The 17,285-nt window shown below is 45.8% G+C and overlaps 1 protein-coding gene across 1 annotated transcript in view; it reads left to right on the forward strand.

Moving 5' to 3' along the window:
• Positions 1-2,262: 2,262 nt before the first annotated feature.
• Positions 2,263-17,285, forward strand: part of LOC132828282 (CMRF35-like molecule 5) — a 29,538-nt gene continuing 14,515 nt past the window's right edge. Inside the window, exons 1-3 of the mRNA XM_060845258.1 lie at positions 2,263-2,336; positions 6,171-6,488; positions 13,011-13,119. Coding sequence (XP_060701241.1) covers positions 2,297-2,336; positions 6,171-6,488; positions 13,011-13,119 — 467 coding nt within the window. The 5' untranslated portion in view covers positions 2,263-2,296. The remainder of the gene's footprint in view (positions 2,337-6,170; positions 6,489-13,010; positions 13,120-17,285) is intronic.

Consider the following 17,285-nt stretch of genomic DNA (forward strand, 5'->3'; position numbering starts at 1 on the left):
GACCATTTAGAACATTTTACAAGGGCTACCCAGGGTTGCCATTTATCAGGATGAGGTGCTAATATTTGGAAAGACCAATAAAGAGCATATGGAGAAATTGGACATGGTGTTTAAATGTTTCTCCCAGGTGGGCATGCACCTTAAAAGGCAGAAATATGTATTCCAGGTTCCCCCAGTGACCTATTTCAACTACAAAATCAACAAAATCAGGTTACACCCATTGGAAGATAAAGGGAGGGCAATCAAAGTTGCCCCCACTCCCACTTCTATACTGGAGCTGAGGTCTTTCCTGAGGTTGGTGAAGTATTACAGGACATTCATCCAGAAACTGGCCTCCAACCTTGCAGCCTTCCACCTGCTATTGATAAACAGTCAGCCTTGAAAATGGTCGTGTCAACAAGCAATAACCTTTATGGAAGTGAAAAAGCTCTTATCGCAATCTAAGTTATTGTCTGACTATGATCCCAATGAGAGGTGGTGCTGACATGCGGTGTTTCCCCGTACAGCATCAGGGTAGCGTTGTCTCCCCAGTGGCTCAGCAGAGAGGAATAGCCGTCAGCTTGTACTATCCAGACTTTGGCTGATGCTGAACACGAAGACTCCCAGATAGAGAAGGAAGATGGTGATGTCATCTTTGATGTAAGAAAGTTCCACCAATACCTTCACAGATGTAAATTTGTCATGGTAATGACACACAAACACCTGTTAGGGTTATTTAAAGAACACAAGGATGTGCCACCCATAGCTTCTGGGCAAATTCAGTGGTAGGCCCTTACTCTCAGTGTGTACCATTACCAGTTGGAACACTGTCCAGAAGGTCAAATGGCAAACTTGAATGTGTTAAGGCCTCCCACCCAAATGGCAGATATACCATCGGTGGTGCCTCCCCGGGACAGTCCCTGCTGGTTTTAAACTTCCTGGACATCTTTCTGGTCACCGTTGACGATGTCCAACTGTGGACACATAACAATCCTGGCAAACTTAAACAGATGGAGGTAATTGGGAAACAAAAGGGCCATGAGAACCCAGACTGAAACCTTTCTGGACCCGGTGAAACCAGACCACTGTAGGGTACAGCATGTTCCTATGGGGAGCATGACTGATTATCCCGAGAAAAGATCCCTGCCAGATACTGGCTGAACTGAAAATGTGTTGCTGGAAAAGTGCAGCAGGTCAGGCAGCATCCAAAGAGCAGGAGAATCAATGTTTCGGGCATGAGCCCCTTTTCCAGCAACACATTTTCAGCTCTGATCTCCAGCATCTGCAGTCCTCACTTTCCCCTCGAAGATACTGGCTGAACTCAAGCCGGGACTTCCAGGGGTTTCCAAGATGAAGATGTTGGCAAGGCATTCTGTCCGATGGTCAGGATTGTTCCCGTGACATACAAAGTTTGGATAAGTGAGGCGATCCTGAACAAATCTGGATCAGCTGAAAGCTGCTAACATGCAAATGGGGCAGGAGCAAAACATACCCAGCCCCTCACAACAGCCAGAAAGGCTGTCAGAAGTTGTGGCTTCTAGTTGGTGACCTCAGAGTCCAGGTAGGAAGCAGACTCGATCCCATCACAATTGGAAAATGAGGAGGGAACTCTCCCAAGACACTCTGAACACAAGAGATGGGTTATAGCCTCGTACACATGGCCCATTTCCAGGTCCTAGTCAGAAGGACAGATCGAGGGTGAAAACATCTCAGGAAGAGAAGCTACAAGAGAAAGGATGGGCCTACATCCCCGGATTTAGAGGGGGAGGAACGTAGAGGTGGGTACCGTGACCAAGTGGATCTTATTGATAATGAGATCATTGATTGGTGTTGTTAGCCTGCACCAATCAAGGAGCCTTGGCTGACAGATATAAACAGGAGATTCAAAAGGGCTCTTCAATCTATGGATTGTCTTGGAGCTGACTGGTCACAGCCTATGTCTGTTTACATGTAAATAAAGGGGGACTTGGTGACAGGATACTGGCCTCTTTGCCGTTATTCCAACAATAAAGGCAGTTATGTGATGTGATGAAGTGCAGCTCCCAGATCAGCAGCTGTCCCTTCACTGTTACCATGGTGAGTGATTCAATAGCGAAGGGTTTCTATCTATGAATGTGTGAGAAAGCACCCAAACACTTAATGAGGAACTCAGGAAGTGACCCAAGGTGATCTCACAGATTGTTAAAGAGGAACTGGGCAACTGTAATATGAAGCAGGAAGTGACAGATATAACTGGGAGTAAACTAATTCAAACACTGCTCTCCTAACAGACAATATCTGAACAGTGAGAATTCACCCACAAGAAACATCTGGAGTCATGAAAATAATTGTGTTTTTCATTCTTATCTCAGTGTCGAGTAAGTATCCTTTCAGATCTCGATTTTCAGTATAATTAAAATGTACGTTTTAAATAAGAGCTGAGAAAGACCAGGAATGTTTATTGACACAGTGGCCAGTTAGTTTGTGAGGGAGTTAATGAGTAGTTACTGACATGTTGTTTGGAAAGTTGGTATTGTGGGTGAGGTCAGGCTGTTCCCCAGCATCACCCGCCTGGTTTTGTGTCTCTCTGTGGGATCCCACTGAACCTGAATGTTTCTGTCCTGTCTCAAACCAGAGTTCCTCGTCAGTGCTAACACAGTAACTGCAAGTTTTTCTTTGAAGTAACGAAGGTTGTACAATAGGGCAGCTTAACCCACCCAAAGTCCTTCAGAGAAGGGAGGGCTGTGGCACAATGGGGTTGTTCATGGTCACGTCATCCAGAGACCCAGGCTCAAGTCACACAGTGGTGGATGGAGAGACCTGAACTTCACAAATCTGGATATCTATCGGACCCTTTAGGGAAGGAAATCTCCTGAATGACATGTCATTGCAGACTCACAGCGATGTGGTTGATGTACAACTGCCTTCGAAATTCAGAATGTACTCAGCTCAGGGATAATTACAGATAACCAACTTGGATGGTCGTAGTAGCTACATCCCAGAAAAGGATTTATGAAATGAGCTTCAAAATGTAAAATTTGGCTCAGCATCCAATGTGATCACTGAACGCAGTATCATGCCTCCTTCTCTTGGTACCCAAGTGCAGACTGAGAAACGATGGCTAATGGCTGAGAAAGCAATTTCATTTGAAATCAATGATTATCACCATGGACACAAACTCCTTCTTGTTATTCAGGACAGAATACCAGAGAGTGGCCCCTCATTCCAGAGGTTCACTTGCTGAGGAATATTGGCCACAGACACTAACAACGTCAACAGCCTGTCTTCTTTTACAAGGAATAATTGAATGGAGGAAAAATTTAAAACATCAATATATTTCTGAATGCCATGAACAAACCAGGGGCTGAGTTTTTCCAACCCACCTTGAGCAAGTGCACATTGGGGGCATCAAGTTCCATTTCCCAGGCCCATCCCAATGCCCACAACTTTCTCCGCGCTTACAAATGGACAGACAGAGAAAAACAGTTCGAAGTTTGTGAGAAGATTTGTAGCTCGGGTGCTCATTGTTGTGGTTCTGTTCGTCGAGCTGGGAATTTGTGTTGCAGACGTTTCGTCCCCTGTCTAGGTGACATCCTCAGTGCTTGGGAGCCTCCTGTGAATCACTTCTGTGATGTTTCCTCCAGCATTTATAGTGATTTGTCTCTGCCGCTTCGGGTTGTCAGTTTCAGCTGTCCGCTGCAGTGGTCGGTATATTGGGTCCAGGTCGATGTGCTTATTGATTGAATCTGTGGATGAGTGCCATGCCTCTACGAATTCCCTGACTGTTCTCTGTTTGGCTTGTCCTATAATAGTAGTGTTGTCCCAGTCGAACTCATGTTGCTTGTCATCTGCGTGTGTGGCTACTAAGGATAGCTGGTCGTGTCTTTTCGTGGCTAGTTGGTGTTCATGGATACAGATCATTAGCTGTCTTCCTGTTTGTCCTATGTAGTGTTTTGTGCAGCCCTTGCATGGGATTTTGTACACTACATTGGTTTTGCTCATGCTGGGTATGGGGTCCTTTGTCCTGATGAGTTGTTGTCTGAGAGTGGCTGTTGGTTTGTGTGCTGTTATGAGTCCTAGCGGTCACATTAGTCTGGCTGTCAGTTCAGAAATGTTCTTGGTGCATGGTAACGTGGTTAGTCCTTTGGGTTATGGCAAGTCCTCGTTCCGTTGTCTTTCCCTTAGGCATCTGTTGATGAAATTGCGGGGGTATCCGTTTTTGGCGAATACATTGTATAGGTGTTCTTCTTCCTCTTTTTGCAGTTCTGGTGTACTGCAGTGTGTTGTGGCCTTTTTGAACAGTGTCTTGATGCAACTTCTTTTGTGTGTGTTGGGGTGGTTGCTTTCATAGTTCTGGATTTGGTCTGTGTATATGGCTTTCCTGTATACCTTTGTGGTGAATTCTCCGTTCAGTGTTCTCTGTACCATCACATCTAGGAATGGGAGTTGGTTGTCCATTTCTTCCTCTCTAGTGAATCTGATTCCTGTGAGTGTGGTGTTGATGATCCGGTGTGTGTTCTCTATTTCTGTGTTTTTAATGATTACAAAGGTAATCTTAGTACATCCACTAGGACTCATAACTGCACACAAACCAACAGCTACTCTCAGACAACAACTCACCAGGACAAAGGACCCGATAGCCGCCATGAGCAAAACCAACGTAGTGTACAAAATCCCCTACAAGGACTGCACAAGACACTACCTAGGACAAACAGGAAGACAGCTAACAATTCGTATTCACCAACTAGCCACGAACCAACACGACCAGCTGTCCTTAGTAGGTAAAAGCAATGACTGCAGATGCTGGAAACCAGATTCTGGATTAGTGATGCTGGAAGAGCACAGCAGTTTAGGCAGCATCCGAGGAGCAGTAAAATCGACATGTCGGGCAAAAGCCCTTCATCGGGAATACAGGCAGAGAGCCTGAAGGATGGATAGAGAGGTCAGAGGAGGGTGGGAGCGGGGAGAAAGTAGTATAGAGTACAATCGGTGAGTGGGGGAGGGGATGAAGGTGATAGGTCAGGGGGGAGGGGGGAGTGGATAGGTGGAAAAGAAGATAGGCAGGTAGGACAGGTCATGGGAAAGTGCTGAGCTGGAAGTTTGGAACTGGGGTGAGGTGGGGGAAGGGGAAATGAGGAAACTGTTGAAGTCCACATTGATGCCCTGGGGTTGAAGTGTTCCAAGGCAGAAGATGAGGTGTTCTTCCTCCAGGCGTCTGATGGTGAGGGAGTGGCGGTGAAGGAGGCCCAGGACCTCCATGTCCTCGGCAGAGTGGGAGGGGAAGTTGAAATGTTGGACCACAGGGCGGTGTGGTTGATTGGTGCAGGTGTCCCGGAGATGTTCCCTAAAGTGCTTCTGCGAGGAGGTGTCCAGTCTCCCCAATGTAGAGGAGACCACATCGGGAGCAATGGATACAATAAATGATATTTGCAGGTAAAACTTTGATGGATATGGAAGGCTCCTTTAGGGCCTTGGATGGAGGTGAGTAGCCACACACGCAGATGACAAGCAACATGAGTTTGACTGGGACAACACTACCATTATAGGACAAGCCAAACAGAGAACAGCCAGGGAATTCCTTGAGGCATGGCACTCATCCACAGATTCTATAAACAAACATATCAACCTGGACCCAATATTCCAGCCACTGCAGCGGACAGCTGGAACTGACAACAGGAAGCGGCAGAGACAAACCACTATAAGTGCTGGAGGAAACATCACAGAAGCGCTTCACAGGAGGCTCCCAAGCACTGAGGATGTCACCTAGACAGGGGACGAAATGTCTGCAACACAAATTCCCAGCTCGGCGAACAGAACCACAACAGAGAAAAACCGTGAAACAAAGCAAGGAATTTCCCTCCCCTGAGCTTCATTCATCTTCCCAACATCAAAGATCAGTGTAAATGGAAAATATAAATCAATGGTATGGTCACGAGTCTCCCCTTGAAGCACTGATTGAGCAGAATCTAGCCCCATTGTTAATCACAGGACAACCTTTCAGGAATAGTGGAGCAAAACTCAGTGTACACTATCATGTTTGTGACAGAATCGGTGAATCTGATTCAACAGAAGGAATTCCGTGTTGAAAATCGAGCTTGAGGTCACAAATTACAAGGCTATAATCATGAAATCGGAGGTGTTATTTGATTAAATATATTCTTTCCTGATTCTCAGGCAGATATCAACGATTGATCATTTTCATATTCCAATAGGTTCACATCAATTAACTGGGCCCAAGAAGGTTCGTGGAGAAGTTGGAGGTTCAGTCACTGTCGACTGTCACTATGATCAGAAATACAAGGAGCATATTAAAAAATGGTGTCAGGGTCTTACCATCCTTTACTGTCCTGTTATTGTTTCAACTGATTATCCAAAAAAGGAACGAGTATCATTGACCGATAACAAAACACATGGGATATTTTCAGTAACCATGGATAACCTGAGGAAGAGTGATGAAGGAGTATACTGGTGTGAAATAGAAGTACCTTTACTAAATGTAAGGGATTCCATCAAATTAGACGTTTTTGAAGGTAAGACGATTATGTCTTTCTACTCTGTCTACCCTGCCCAAAATTAAACATTTGAAATCAGAGATAACCCTAGCTCTGCTCTGACAGTGACCCTGTGACAAATCCTGAGCTCCCCACAGGGGTGGTCACTCTTTTACTGAAGTGCCTGGAATCTGGGAATACTCTCCATGGGGATGGGCATCAGGAGAATGTCACACTGTGTTCAGCCAAATCCCCGAAGGCTCACCAGCTTTTCCTTCCATTTCTCCCGGGTGACCATGGCTCCAGTGTGGAGTCTGGCTCAGTTAGTAACCTCGTGACAGCTCTGCACCCAGCAGGACAGAGGGTGGTCTTTTACCCACAAAAGGCCATTGGGTCATTGTCTTATTGAAAAGGATGGGATCACGATTAGTGATGGCCATTCGTGTGTCTGCAAGGAGGGTCAGAATATAAAATCCGAGCCTGAAGCAGCCCCAATAGCAAGGTTACCTATTGCTGCAGAGATATGGTGGTGATGGGGGGTACCTCCATACGTCTCAGAGTGACTGTAATGGAATGTCCACTACAAGGGATTGGTGTTTATCTCAATGGGTTCCCTACACAACAGTTCACTCCTGATGTCATATGTTTTCGTATGGATTGTGATGACCCAAACTTGATCATGTTGTTAGTTTAAATATCTATCGGTTACTCAGGATCCTGCTGCTGGTAATATCCCACTGTAATGGGAAATTATTGATCTTCCTTCCTGTCACCTTGCCTATGATTTTTCAAACTCTCCACCTCCCATTTCAAAGCCAGAAGACTCAAAATCAAACCCATTCTAACCATGCCAATTTCTGTGGTGTCACTGTCTGATCTATTTATATTATTAATATCATTCGATTTCAGTTTTTGAGTTTTGGTTTTACTTTGACTTTTGGACAGTCCTGTGAAGTTCTTCCATGAAGCAGGTTGTACAGACCAATGCTCCGGAGAAGGGAAGGATGCAGTGGAACTAGATTACCTCAGAGTAAAGAGTTGGGGGTGTGCGTCCCAGACCAGTAGCTTTCAGCTAAACCCCTGAAGAGATGATGGAAAGCTGAGTGTTTTTGAACTCAGTGTCTAATAGCTCCAGGAACAAGCTATCAGTACTTCTAGTCTGTCAGTTAAAATCACTGGTGACATAATCACATCGAGGTGTGAGAGAGACAGGGCCTCTAGCAGGACTCGTGTACAGGTGCAGTTTGGTGACTGTACAAGATGTACTTTGATACTGTGTAAAAGCTGTTGCTTTTCTTTTCAAGTTTAAAAGGAAAGATTTGTCATTCATGGGTTATATTTCACTGCATGCTTTAACTTTCAATTTGTGTTAAAAGCTGATAGTTTGGTTCATTCTATTTCAGCTTCATTTGTGTTGAGGAGCCAGTGTTGGACTGGGGTGCCCAAAGTTAAAAATCACACAACACCAGGTTATAGTCCAACATTTGAAGTGCTGCTCCTTCTTCAGGTGGTTGTGAAGCAGCACTAAATGACACAGAATTCATAGCAAAAGATTACAGCATCATGCAAGGAAAATGAAATATTTAACAAACCTAAATTGTTGTTAAGTCTTTCATCTTTTAGAATGGGTCGCAGCTTTTGGTTCATTAATATGTAGATCCCAGAACATATTTTCAGTCATTTTCTCAAGATATGTTAATTTTAATAAAAATAGGTAACATCTAAGCTCAGACAATGTATTAAAGACGTGAGGTTCGAGGCTGTCTGATCTTGAGTCAGACTGGTTCTGTTTCCAAAATGGAATTTACAAAATATTACATGGATTGACTGTGTGCAATGACTGCCTTCGGGTTGTGCATTTGTTGAGCAAAATAGAATGTTGCTTCAAATATATTTCTGCAAATACAAATTCACCCCATTGACTTATATGAGTGTTCACTTGTAGGAGAGAGAGAGAGTGTGTGAATGTGAGTGTGTGTGTGAATGTGAGTGTGTGTGTGTGTGTGAGTGTGAGAACACATGAGAGAGTGTGTTTGTTTGCGTATGTTCAAGCCTGGTAGAGTGTTGTGTGTGAGTGTAATGTGGCATAATCCTGTGAGAGAATGCATGTGTATGTGTGTATGTATGGGAGAATGTATGTTTGAGTGAGGATCCGCGTAAGTGTGTGAGTATGTAAGAGTGTGTGCGTATGTGTGTGAGTGTGTATGTATAGTGTAGTGCGGTCACCTGTAGCGTGACATCAACCCAAGATCCCAGTTGGATGGGTACCGAACTTGGCTATCAGCCTCTGCCCAGCCACTTTGCATTGTTGCCTGTCCCAAAGTCCACCTTGGAGGAAGGTCACCCAAAGATTGGAGACCAAATGTCTCTGACCGCTGAAGTATTCCCCAAATGGAAGGGAACACCCCTGTCTGGTGATTGTTGTGTGGTGTCCTAGCACCTGATTGGTCTCACCAATGTACCATATCTCGGGGCATCCTTGCCTGCTGTGTATGAGATAGACAACGTGGTGCATGAGCACCTGCCACATTGTGGGTGGTGCCCCATGTGTAATGGTGGTATCCATGTTGACACTCTGACATGTCATGCAGTGGTTGCCATGAAAGGGTTGTACAGTGTTGTGGTTGACGTTGTCCTGAAGGCCGGGCAGTTTGCTACAAACAATGATCTGGTTCAGATTTGGCAGTTTAGATTAGATTAGATTAGACTAGATTCCCTCCAGTATGGAAACAGGCACTTCGGCCCAACAAGTCCACACTGACCCTCCAAAGAGTTACCCACCCAGACCTCGTTATTTACCCCTGACTAATGCAGCATCACTATGGGCAATTTAACAGGATTCACCTGATCAGCACATCTTTGGATTGTGGGAGGAAATCTACGCAGACAGGGGGAGAATGTGCAAACACTACACAAGCAGTCACCCTAGGTGGGAATCAAACCTGGATCTGTGGTGCTGTGAGGCAGCAGTGCTAACCACTGAGACACTATGCCAACCTTGTTTAAAGGCAAGAAGTCGAGGCGTAGGGAAGGTCTTGATGAGGTGCTCATCCTTATCGCTAATGTGTTACAGGCTGCGAAGAACATGGTGGAGTTTTTCGGCTCCTGGGAAGTGCTGGACAATGAAGGGTACCCTCTCAGTTGCAGCTCGTGTCTGTCTCCTGTGGAGGTTATTACAGTTCCTTGCTGTGGCGCATTGGAAAGGTGATCGATGAGTTCAGCATCGTACCCTGTTCTTATGAGAGCATCCTTCAGTACCTTCAGGTGTCTGACACATTCCTCCTTATCTGAACAGATCCTGTCAGTGTGGAGGGCTTGTCCGGGGATGGCTGTTTTGGTATGTCGTGACTGGAAGTTGGAGAAATGTAGCATCGTGAGGTTATCTGTGGATTTGCGGTACAGTGACTTGCTGAGGTGTACATCCTTGACGGTGATGCATGTGCCCAAGAATGAGACAGATTCTAAAGAGGAGTCACTGTAAGTCTGATGGTGGGATGGAACTCATTGATATCATTGTGTAGTTATTTCAGTGACTCCTCATCATGGGTCCAGAGAAAGAAAATGTCTTCAATATATCTGGTGTATCGTGTTGGTTAGAGGTCCTGTGCAGAAAAGGAGTCTTGTTCAAACTGTACATGAAAACGTTGGCATATTGTGTTGCAAATTTGGTCCCCATGGCTGTTTCGTGTCTCTGCCTTCCGAAGATACACAAAGCCAACACACCAGGACGTCCCATCGTATCACGCAACGGAACCATGTGTGAAAACCTCTCTGGCTATGTCAAACACAGCCTGAAACCCATTGTACAGGGGACCCTGGCTTCTGTCACGGCACTACAGATTTCTTACAGAACCTCAGCACCAGTCGAATCATGAATATTCCTCATTACAATGGACATTACAGCACTCTACACCAGCATTCCCCATGATGATGGCATTGTAACAACAGCCTCAGTACTCAACACCAACAACTGCCAAACTGCCATCACTGTGCTACAACTCATTCGCTTCATCCTAGACAACAACATTTTCACCTTTGACAACCAGTTCTTTATCCAGACACATGGAACAGCTATCGGGACCAACTTTGCACCCCAACATGCCAACATCTTCATGCACAGGTTCAAACAAGACTTCTCCTCGATGCAGGATCTCCAGCCAACACTACACACCAGATATATTGACCACATTTTCTTCCTCTGGCCCCATAGCGAAGAGTCACTAGAACAACTACACAGTGATATCAACGAGTTTCATCCCACCATCAGACCTACCACGAACTACTCATTAGTATCTGTCTCATTTTTGGACTAATACATCTCCATCAAGGGTGCGCACCTCAGCACCTCACTCTACTGCAAACCCACAGATAACCTCACGATGCTACACTTCTCCAGTTTCCACCTGAAACAAATTAGAACAGCCATACCCTACAGACAAGTCTATACATATACAGGATCTGTTCAGAAAACGAGGGACGTGACGGGCTCCTGAAGGTACTCAAGGATGTCCTCGTAAGAACAGGGTATGATGCTCAATGCATCAATCGCCAGTTCCAACAAGCCACAGTGAGAAATCATAATAACCTCCTCAGGAGGCAGACAAGGATTGCGACTCATAGGGTACCCTTTGTTGTCCAGTACTTCCCGCGAGCCAAAAACCTACGTCATGTTCTTCGCATCCAACAACACATTATCAATGAGGATGAGCATCTTGCCAAGACCTTCCCTCCACCTCCATTTCTTGCCTCTAAACAACCAAGAAACCTTAAACAGATCATTGTTCACAGCAAACTGCCCAGTCTTCCGGACAACATTGACCACAACATCATACAACCCTATCATGGCAACCACTGCCAAATGTGTCAGTGTCGACACAGATATCGCCATTACACATGGGGACACCAACCACCACGTATGCAGCAGGTACTCATGTGACTCAAACAATATTGTCTATCTCATACACTGCAAGGATGCCGTGAGGCATGACACATTGGTGAGACCACGCAGACGCTACAACAGATAAATGGACATCGAGCAACCACCAGGCAGGAGTGTTCCCTCCCAGTCAGAGAACACTTCAGCTGTCAGGGATATTTGGCCTCTGATCTTCGAGTGACCATCCTCCAAGGCTGACTTCAGGACATGCAACAGCGCAAAGTGGCCGAGCAGAGGCTGATAGCCAAGATCAGTACCCATGGGGATGGTCTCAACCTTGGGTTCATGTCATATTACAGGTGACCCCACGATACTCTCTCTCACATATACACGCACATGTACACACACACTCTTACATACTCACACACTCACATACATCCTCACTCATACATATACTCTCTCTGATATACACACACATATACCCCCCATACGCACACCTATGCACGCACCCTTTCACAGGCTTATACCCTTTACACTCACACACACTTTACCACACTTGCACATATACAAAGACACACTCTCTCACATGCACTCACACTCACACGCAGACACTCATATGTGCACAATCTCTCTTCCCATATGTACACACACAAATAAGTATAGGGGGTGAATTTGTATTTGCAGAATTATATTTGGGACATTCTATTTTGCTCAAAAAATGCACAACCTGCAAGCAGTCAATCCATGTAATATTTTGTAAATTCCAATTTGGAAATAGAACCAGTCTGACACAAGGTTGGAATACAGACAGACTCTAACCTCACTCCTTTAATGCATTGTCTGAGCTGAGATCTCACCTTTTATTATAAAACCTTAAGTTATCTCGGGAATGTGACTTCAAAGATGTTTTCGGATCTACATAATAACGAACTGAAACCTATAACCTATTCTAAGTGATGAATGACTTAACAACACGCTGGGTTTGTTAAATATATCATTTTACTTGCATGTCACTGTAATCTTTTGCAATAAATTCTGTGTCTTATAGTCCTGATTCACAACCACCTGATGAAGGAGCAGCACTTTGAAAGCCACTGCTTCCAGGTAAACCTGTTGGACTATAACCTGGTGTTGTGAGATTTTTAACTTTGCCCATCTGCGTTTAGTTTGTTAATAAAATTCTACTTTGTAATTTAAACAAAAGCTATAGTATTTTGTGCATATCTTTCAGTGTGTGATCACATTATTTAAAGCAAAACAAAATAATATCTATGAAGCCAGGTTTCAATCTGAGATCTGACATGTCCTGTAATAACATGAATTGGGATCATAGCACGGCCCAATTACCAGTCGATCACATCTTCAACTCACCCACAAAGGACGGGCTAAAACCAGAGTTATTGCTGCATTTGGTGCTGTAATCTCTCAGCCCACATTCAGTTTGTGTGTATTTTGCTGCAGTTGCCTCCAATGTATCTTATTGTGCAAACTCTAACCATGTTAATGCAATCATTTCCTTTAATGCTAAACTAGAACAATCTGGTCATTTGCAACACAAACAATTCAATGTGAAAATTTAATGCTGAGAATACAAAGAATGATGTTATTGAAGTGGTTCCATTAAGGGGAGTGAACTGCCTGGGGAAATTGATTTTAACAAAGCTCATCAAGTTGCTCCTTTATAGCGCCGACATGGGGCTCGACAATGGGACCAACCAGCAGCACAGCAGGAACTACTCCGCCTCCTGTTACAACGGCTCGCGTCACATCTCCCTCCACCATCAGCTCACCCAGGTTCGTCTCTTAAACTTTGAAATCTTTGCAATACATCTTTACCACACGATGAACACACCTATGTTAAAATACTGAGGGAGAGACCAATACCATCTGCAGTAAAGCTCAGGCCATTGGGCACACAGCAGAATAAAGTGGGGCTGGATATTCAAAAACACAGATAACTCAGTGGTTAATGATTGAGCTGGAAGAGAGATGGGCTGTAGGCAGGTTCTGTCCATGACTGCAAATATTCGAGACAAACTCATCATTGTCCTGACAGACTGACTACCACGCAGGGCAAAGCGTTAAACTTTCAGACCTGGAGAAGGTGGGAGGAATGGTGAGGGGGTTTGAATTGATTAGGGGGAGAGTCAAACGTTTAGACTCTCACTGGCACAGTAAAGTGTTATGAGGAACTTGGATCAAGGCAAAACCTTCACCACCATGTGTTTCAGAAAGATAGTCTGCATTTACTAGCTTCTCAGTAAAAGCACACCCCGAATGCTCTTGGTCAGATCCACCGACGTCAAGTTGGTGTTCTCCTCTGACCACTGCCTCCTGCTGGCCGACTGTCACCTACAGGACGAGCAGCGGGCGGGTAAGGGAACATGGAAGCTGAACACAAAGCTGTTGACCCCAGGAAACATTGAGGAGAGCAAGAGGGACTACGCTGGTTGGAGAACCGTGAAGCCCCTCTTTGAGGACTGGTGGGAAACAGTAAAAGGGAACATCAAACGGTTCTTCATCCTCAAAGGTGTTCAACAGGTGAAAGGGAGGTGGGGAAAACTGTCCCAGCTCCAGAACCTGCTCCTGCTGCAGATGATAGGAGTCAATGTCACGGAGTACCTCAAGGAGCTGAAGGGCCAGCAAGCCTCTCTCTTAGCCTCAGAGGCCTTCAAGATAATCTTCCGGTCCAGGGTCCGCTCGGTGGAGCAGGACGAGACGTGCTCACGTTTCTTCGTCCTGAAGGTGCACAAAGAGAGCTCCGTGCTCAGCAGCCTGAAGGAAGAAGATGGCTCGATAACGTCATCTCAGGCTGACGTCATGAGGATCAGCAAATCCTTCTATGCCAGTCTGTATATCTCGATGCTAACCGACAGCGCAGCCTCCCAGTCGTTCCTGTCCTCTATCACAGAGGTCTTAAACAAAGAACATAGGAGAGGCTGGACCAGCCGCTATCTCTGGACGAGCTGACCAAGGCCCTCGAGTCCTTCGAAAAGAATAAAACTCCTGGAAGCGACGGCTTACCGGTCGAGCTCTATTCTGCTCTGTGGGACTTGATTGCCAGGACCTGCTGGAGGTGTATGTCAGTATGCTTTGGGCAGGTACCATGAGTGAAGGCATCATCACCCTCATCTACCAGCGGAAGGGGGAGAGGGAACAAAGCAGAAATTGGAGACCAATCTCACTATTGAATGTGGATTACAAAATTTTGTCAAAGGTAATCGCCAACCGGGTCAGGTCGGCTCTGGGATCAGTCATCTACCCTGACCAAACCTGTGCTGTATCAGGCAGGAAGATCGCTGAGAGTCTCGCACTACTCTGGGATATGATTGCCTACATGCAGGACAGAAGGTTGGACACCTGCATCATCAGCCTGGACCAGGAGAAAGCCTTTGACAGGATATCACTCACGTATATGAAAGATGTTCTCTCCAAAATAGGCTTTGGGGAGGGAATCTGCAATTAGATCAGACTGATCTACACCAACATTGTCAGTGCAGTTTCCATCAATGGGTGGGAATCAGATAGTTTCCCAGTCAGATCTGGAGTCAGGCAGGGCTGTCTTCTCCCTCCTGCCTTGTTTGCGTACTGCATAGAGCCATTTGCCGAGTCCATCAGGAAGGATGCGAGCCTGAGAAGGGTGACTATTCCTGGCAGCGGGGGCCTGCAGGTTAAGGCCTCCCTGTACATGGATGACGTTGCCATTTTCTGCTCAGATCCGCTGTCCGTACACAGACTCATGTGCATTTGTGACCAGTTCGAATGGGCCTCAGGGGCCAAGGTCAACCGAGGCAAGAGCAAGGCCATGATATTCGGAAACTTGGCCGACCAATCCTCGATCCCCTTCACCATTAGGGGGACCACCTGAAGGTGCTGGGTATTTGGTTCGGAGGGACTGGGCGTGCGCCAAGTCTTGGTTGGAGCGTGTCAAGAAAGTGAGCGTGTCAAGATGGAAGCTACAGTCGCTCTCCATCACAGGAAAGAACCTGGTCATCAGGTGTGAGGCACTGTCAGTGTTGTTATATATGGCACAGGTCTGGCCTATTCCCAGGACCTGTGCTGCCTGCAGTCACCCGGGCCATCTTCCATTTTATATGGAGATCAAAGATGGACCAGGTTCGAAGGGACTCGATGTATAAAGATCTGGGCAACGGGGGAAAAACACACCCAATGCCACCCTCACCCTGATGACCACCTTTGTGTGTGGCTGCATCAAGCTGTGCGTGGATATCCAGTACGCAAACACCAAGTGTCACTACGTACTGAGGTTCTACCTGTCCCCGGTGTTGCGAAGGATGGGCCTTGCCTCGCTGCCGCGGAACGCTCCGAGTAGTTGGACCGTTCCGTATCACCTGTCCTTCGTGGAGAAGTTTATGAAGAAAACACCTTTGACCACAAGTCCATCAGGAAGTAGTCAGCACATAGTGTCCTTAAGACCCTTCGGGAAAAAGAGAGGGCGGATCCTGTTGAGCGGTTCCCTGAGCAGACTGTCAAAGCCATTTGGCAGAATGCCTCATCGCCAGAATTTTCCAACAAGCACCAAGACATGGCTTGGCTGGTGGTGAGAAGGGCTCTACCTGTGAGATCCTTTATGCACGCCCGGACTCTCTGCCGCACCGCACGCTGCCCTCGAAGCGGCTGCAGAGGGGACGAGACTGTCACACACCTCCTTCTGGAATGTGCCTACGCAAAGGAAGTCTGGAGAGGAATGCAGTGGTATTTGTCGAGGTTCGTCCTGAGAAACTCCGTGACGCAGGACTCCGTGCTCTACGGCCTGTTCCCCGGGACGCACACCGAGACAAACATCAACTGCGCCTGGAGGATCATCAACTCGGTGAAGGACGCTCTCTGGGCGGTCCAAAACTGTTGATCTTCCAGCTGAAGGAGATGACCCTGACTGAGTGTGGAAGACTGGCACATTCCAAGGTCCAGGACTACGTGTTGAGGGACGCGCTGAAGCTTGGGGCAGCTGCTGCCAAGGCGCAGTAGGGAAAGACCACCGTGTAACATCTGCCTGCCTAAGAAGAACAGTCATTTGGGCTCTGCTGACGCCTCAGCAGAAGAGCTGGATAGTAAATGTACAGACTTGTAGATAGGAAAAATAAATTTCAATGTCTGTATGTAAAGCAAAGTAATGTGTGCACAGGGATGGCAAGACCAATTGTAGAGAGATCCAAATAATTTTGTGAATAAAGTATATTTTTGAAATTAAAAAAAAGCACAACTTGTGGGAATTAAGTGGACCTTTCCAATATATTGTATTTGTCATTTGGAAGGGCTCTGGAGATGCAGTGGTCATGACCCTACCGCTGAGACAGAAGATATAGATTCAAATCCCACCTGCTGCAGAAGGTTGTAAAAACATCTCTGTACAGTTTGATTAGGAAACTATCTTTGATTTGATTTACTAAGACAGTGAAACGTGTTATTTTGCATGGTATTTGTGCAGATTGTTTCATACAAAGAGCATCAGGGTAGCAGAAAAGAGTGCAGAATACAGTGTTATAGCTGCAGAGAAGGTGCAGAGACAGTAATGAACATTAACATTTGAGTGGTCCATTCAGTGGGGAAGAAGCTATTCATGTGTATCTTCATACGCCTATTCAAACTCTTATATCAGGGAAGAGGGTGGAAGAGAGTAAAGTTCAAGTGGGAGAGGCCTGTGATCATATTGATTGCTTTCCCGAGGCAACAGCAAGTATAGAATATTGGTTTGTGTGATGGCCTGGCCTGTGACTCTCTGCAGTTTATTGTGGTCTTTGGAAGAGTAGTTGTTATGCCATTCTGTGATGCATTAAGATAGGATATTTTTTATTTTGCATTTATAAAATTTCTGAATATGGATATGCTGAATTTCCTTAGCCTCTTGAGGAAGTAGAGATGTTATTGTGGACAGTGGTGTGCCTTCCATTCTGCTTCCTAAAGTCACCGACTAGCTCCTTCGTTTTGCTAACATTGAT

This window comes from Hemiscyllium ocellatum, chromosome 26, assembly GCF_020745735.1.
Source record: "Hemiscyllium ocellatum isolate sHemOce1 chromosome 26, sHemOce1.pat.X.cur, whole genome shotgun sequence".
NCBI classification, from domain to species: domain Eukaryota; kingdom Metazoa; phylum Chordata; class Chondrichthyes; order Orectolobiformes; family Hemiscylliidae; genus Hemiscyllium; species Hemiscyllium ocellatum.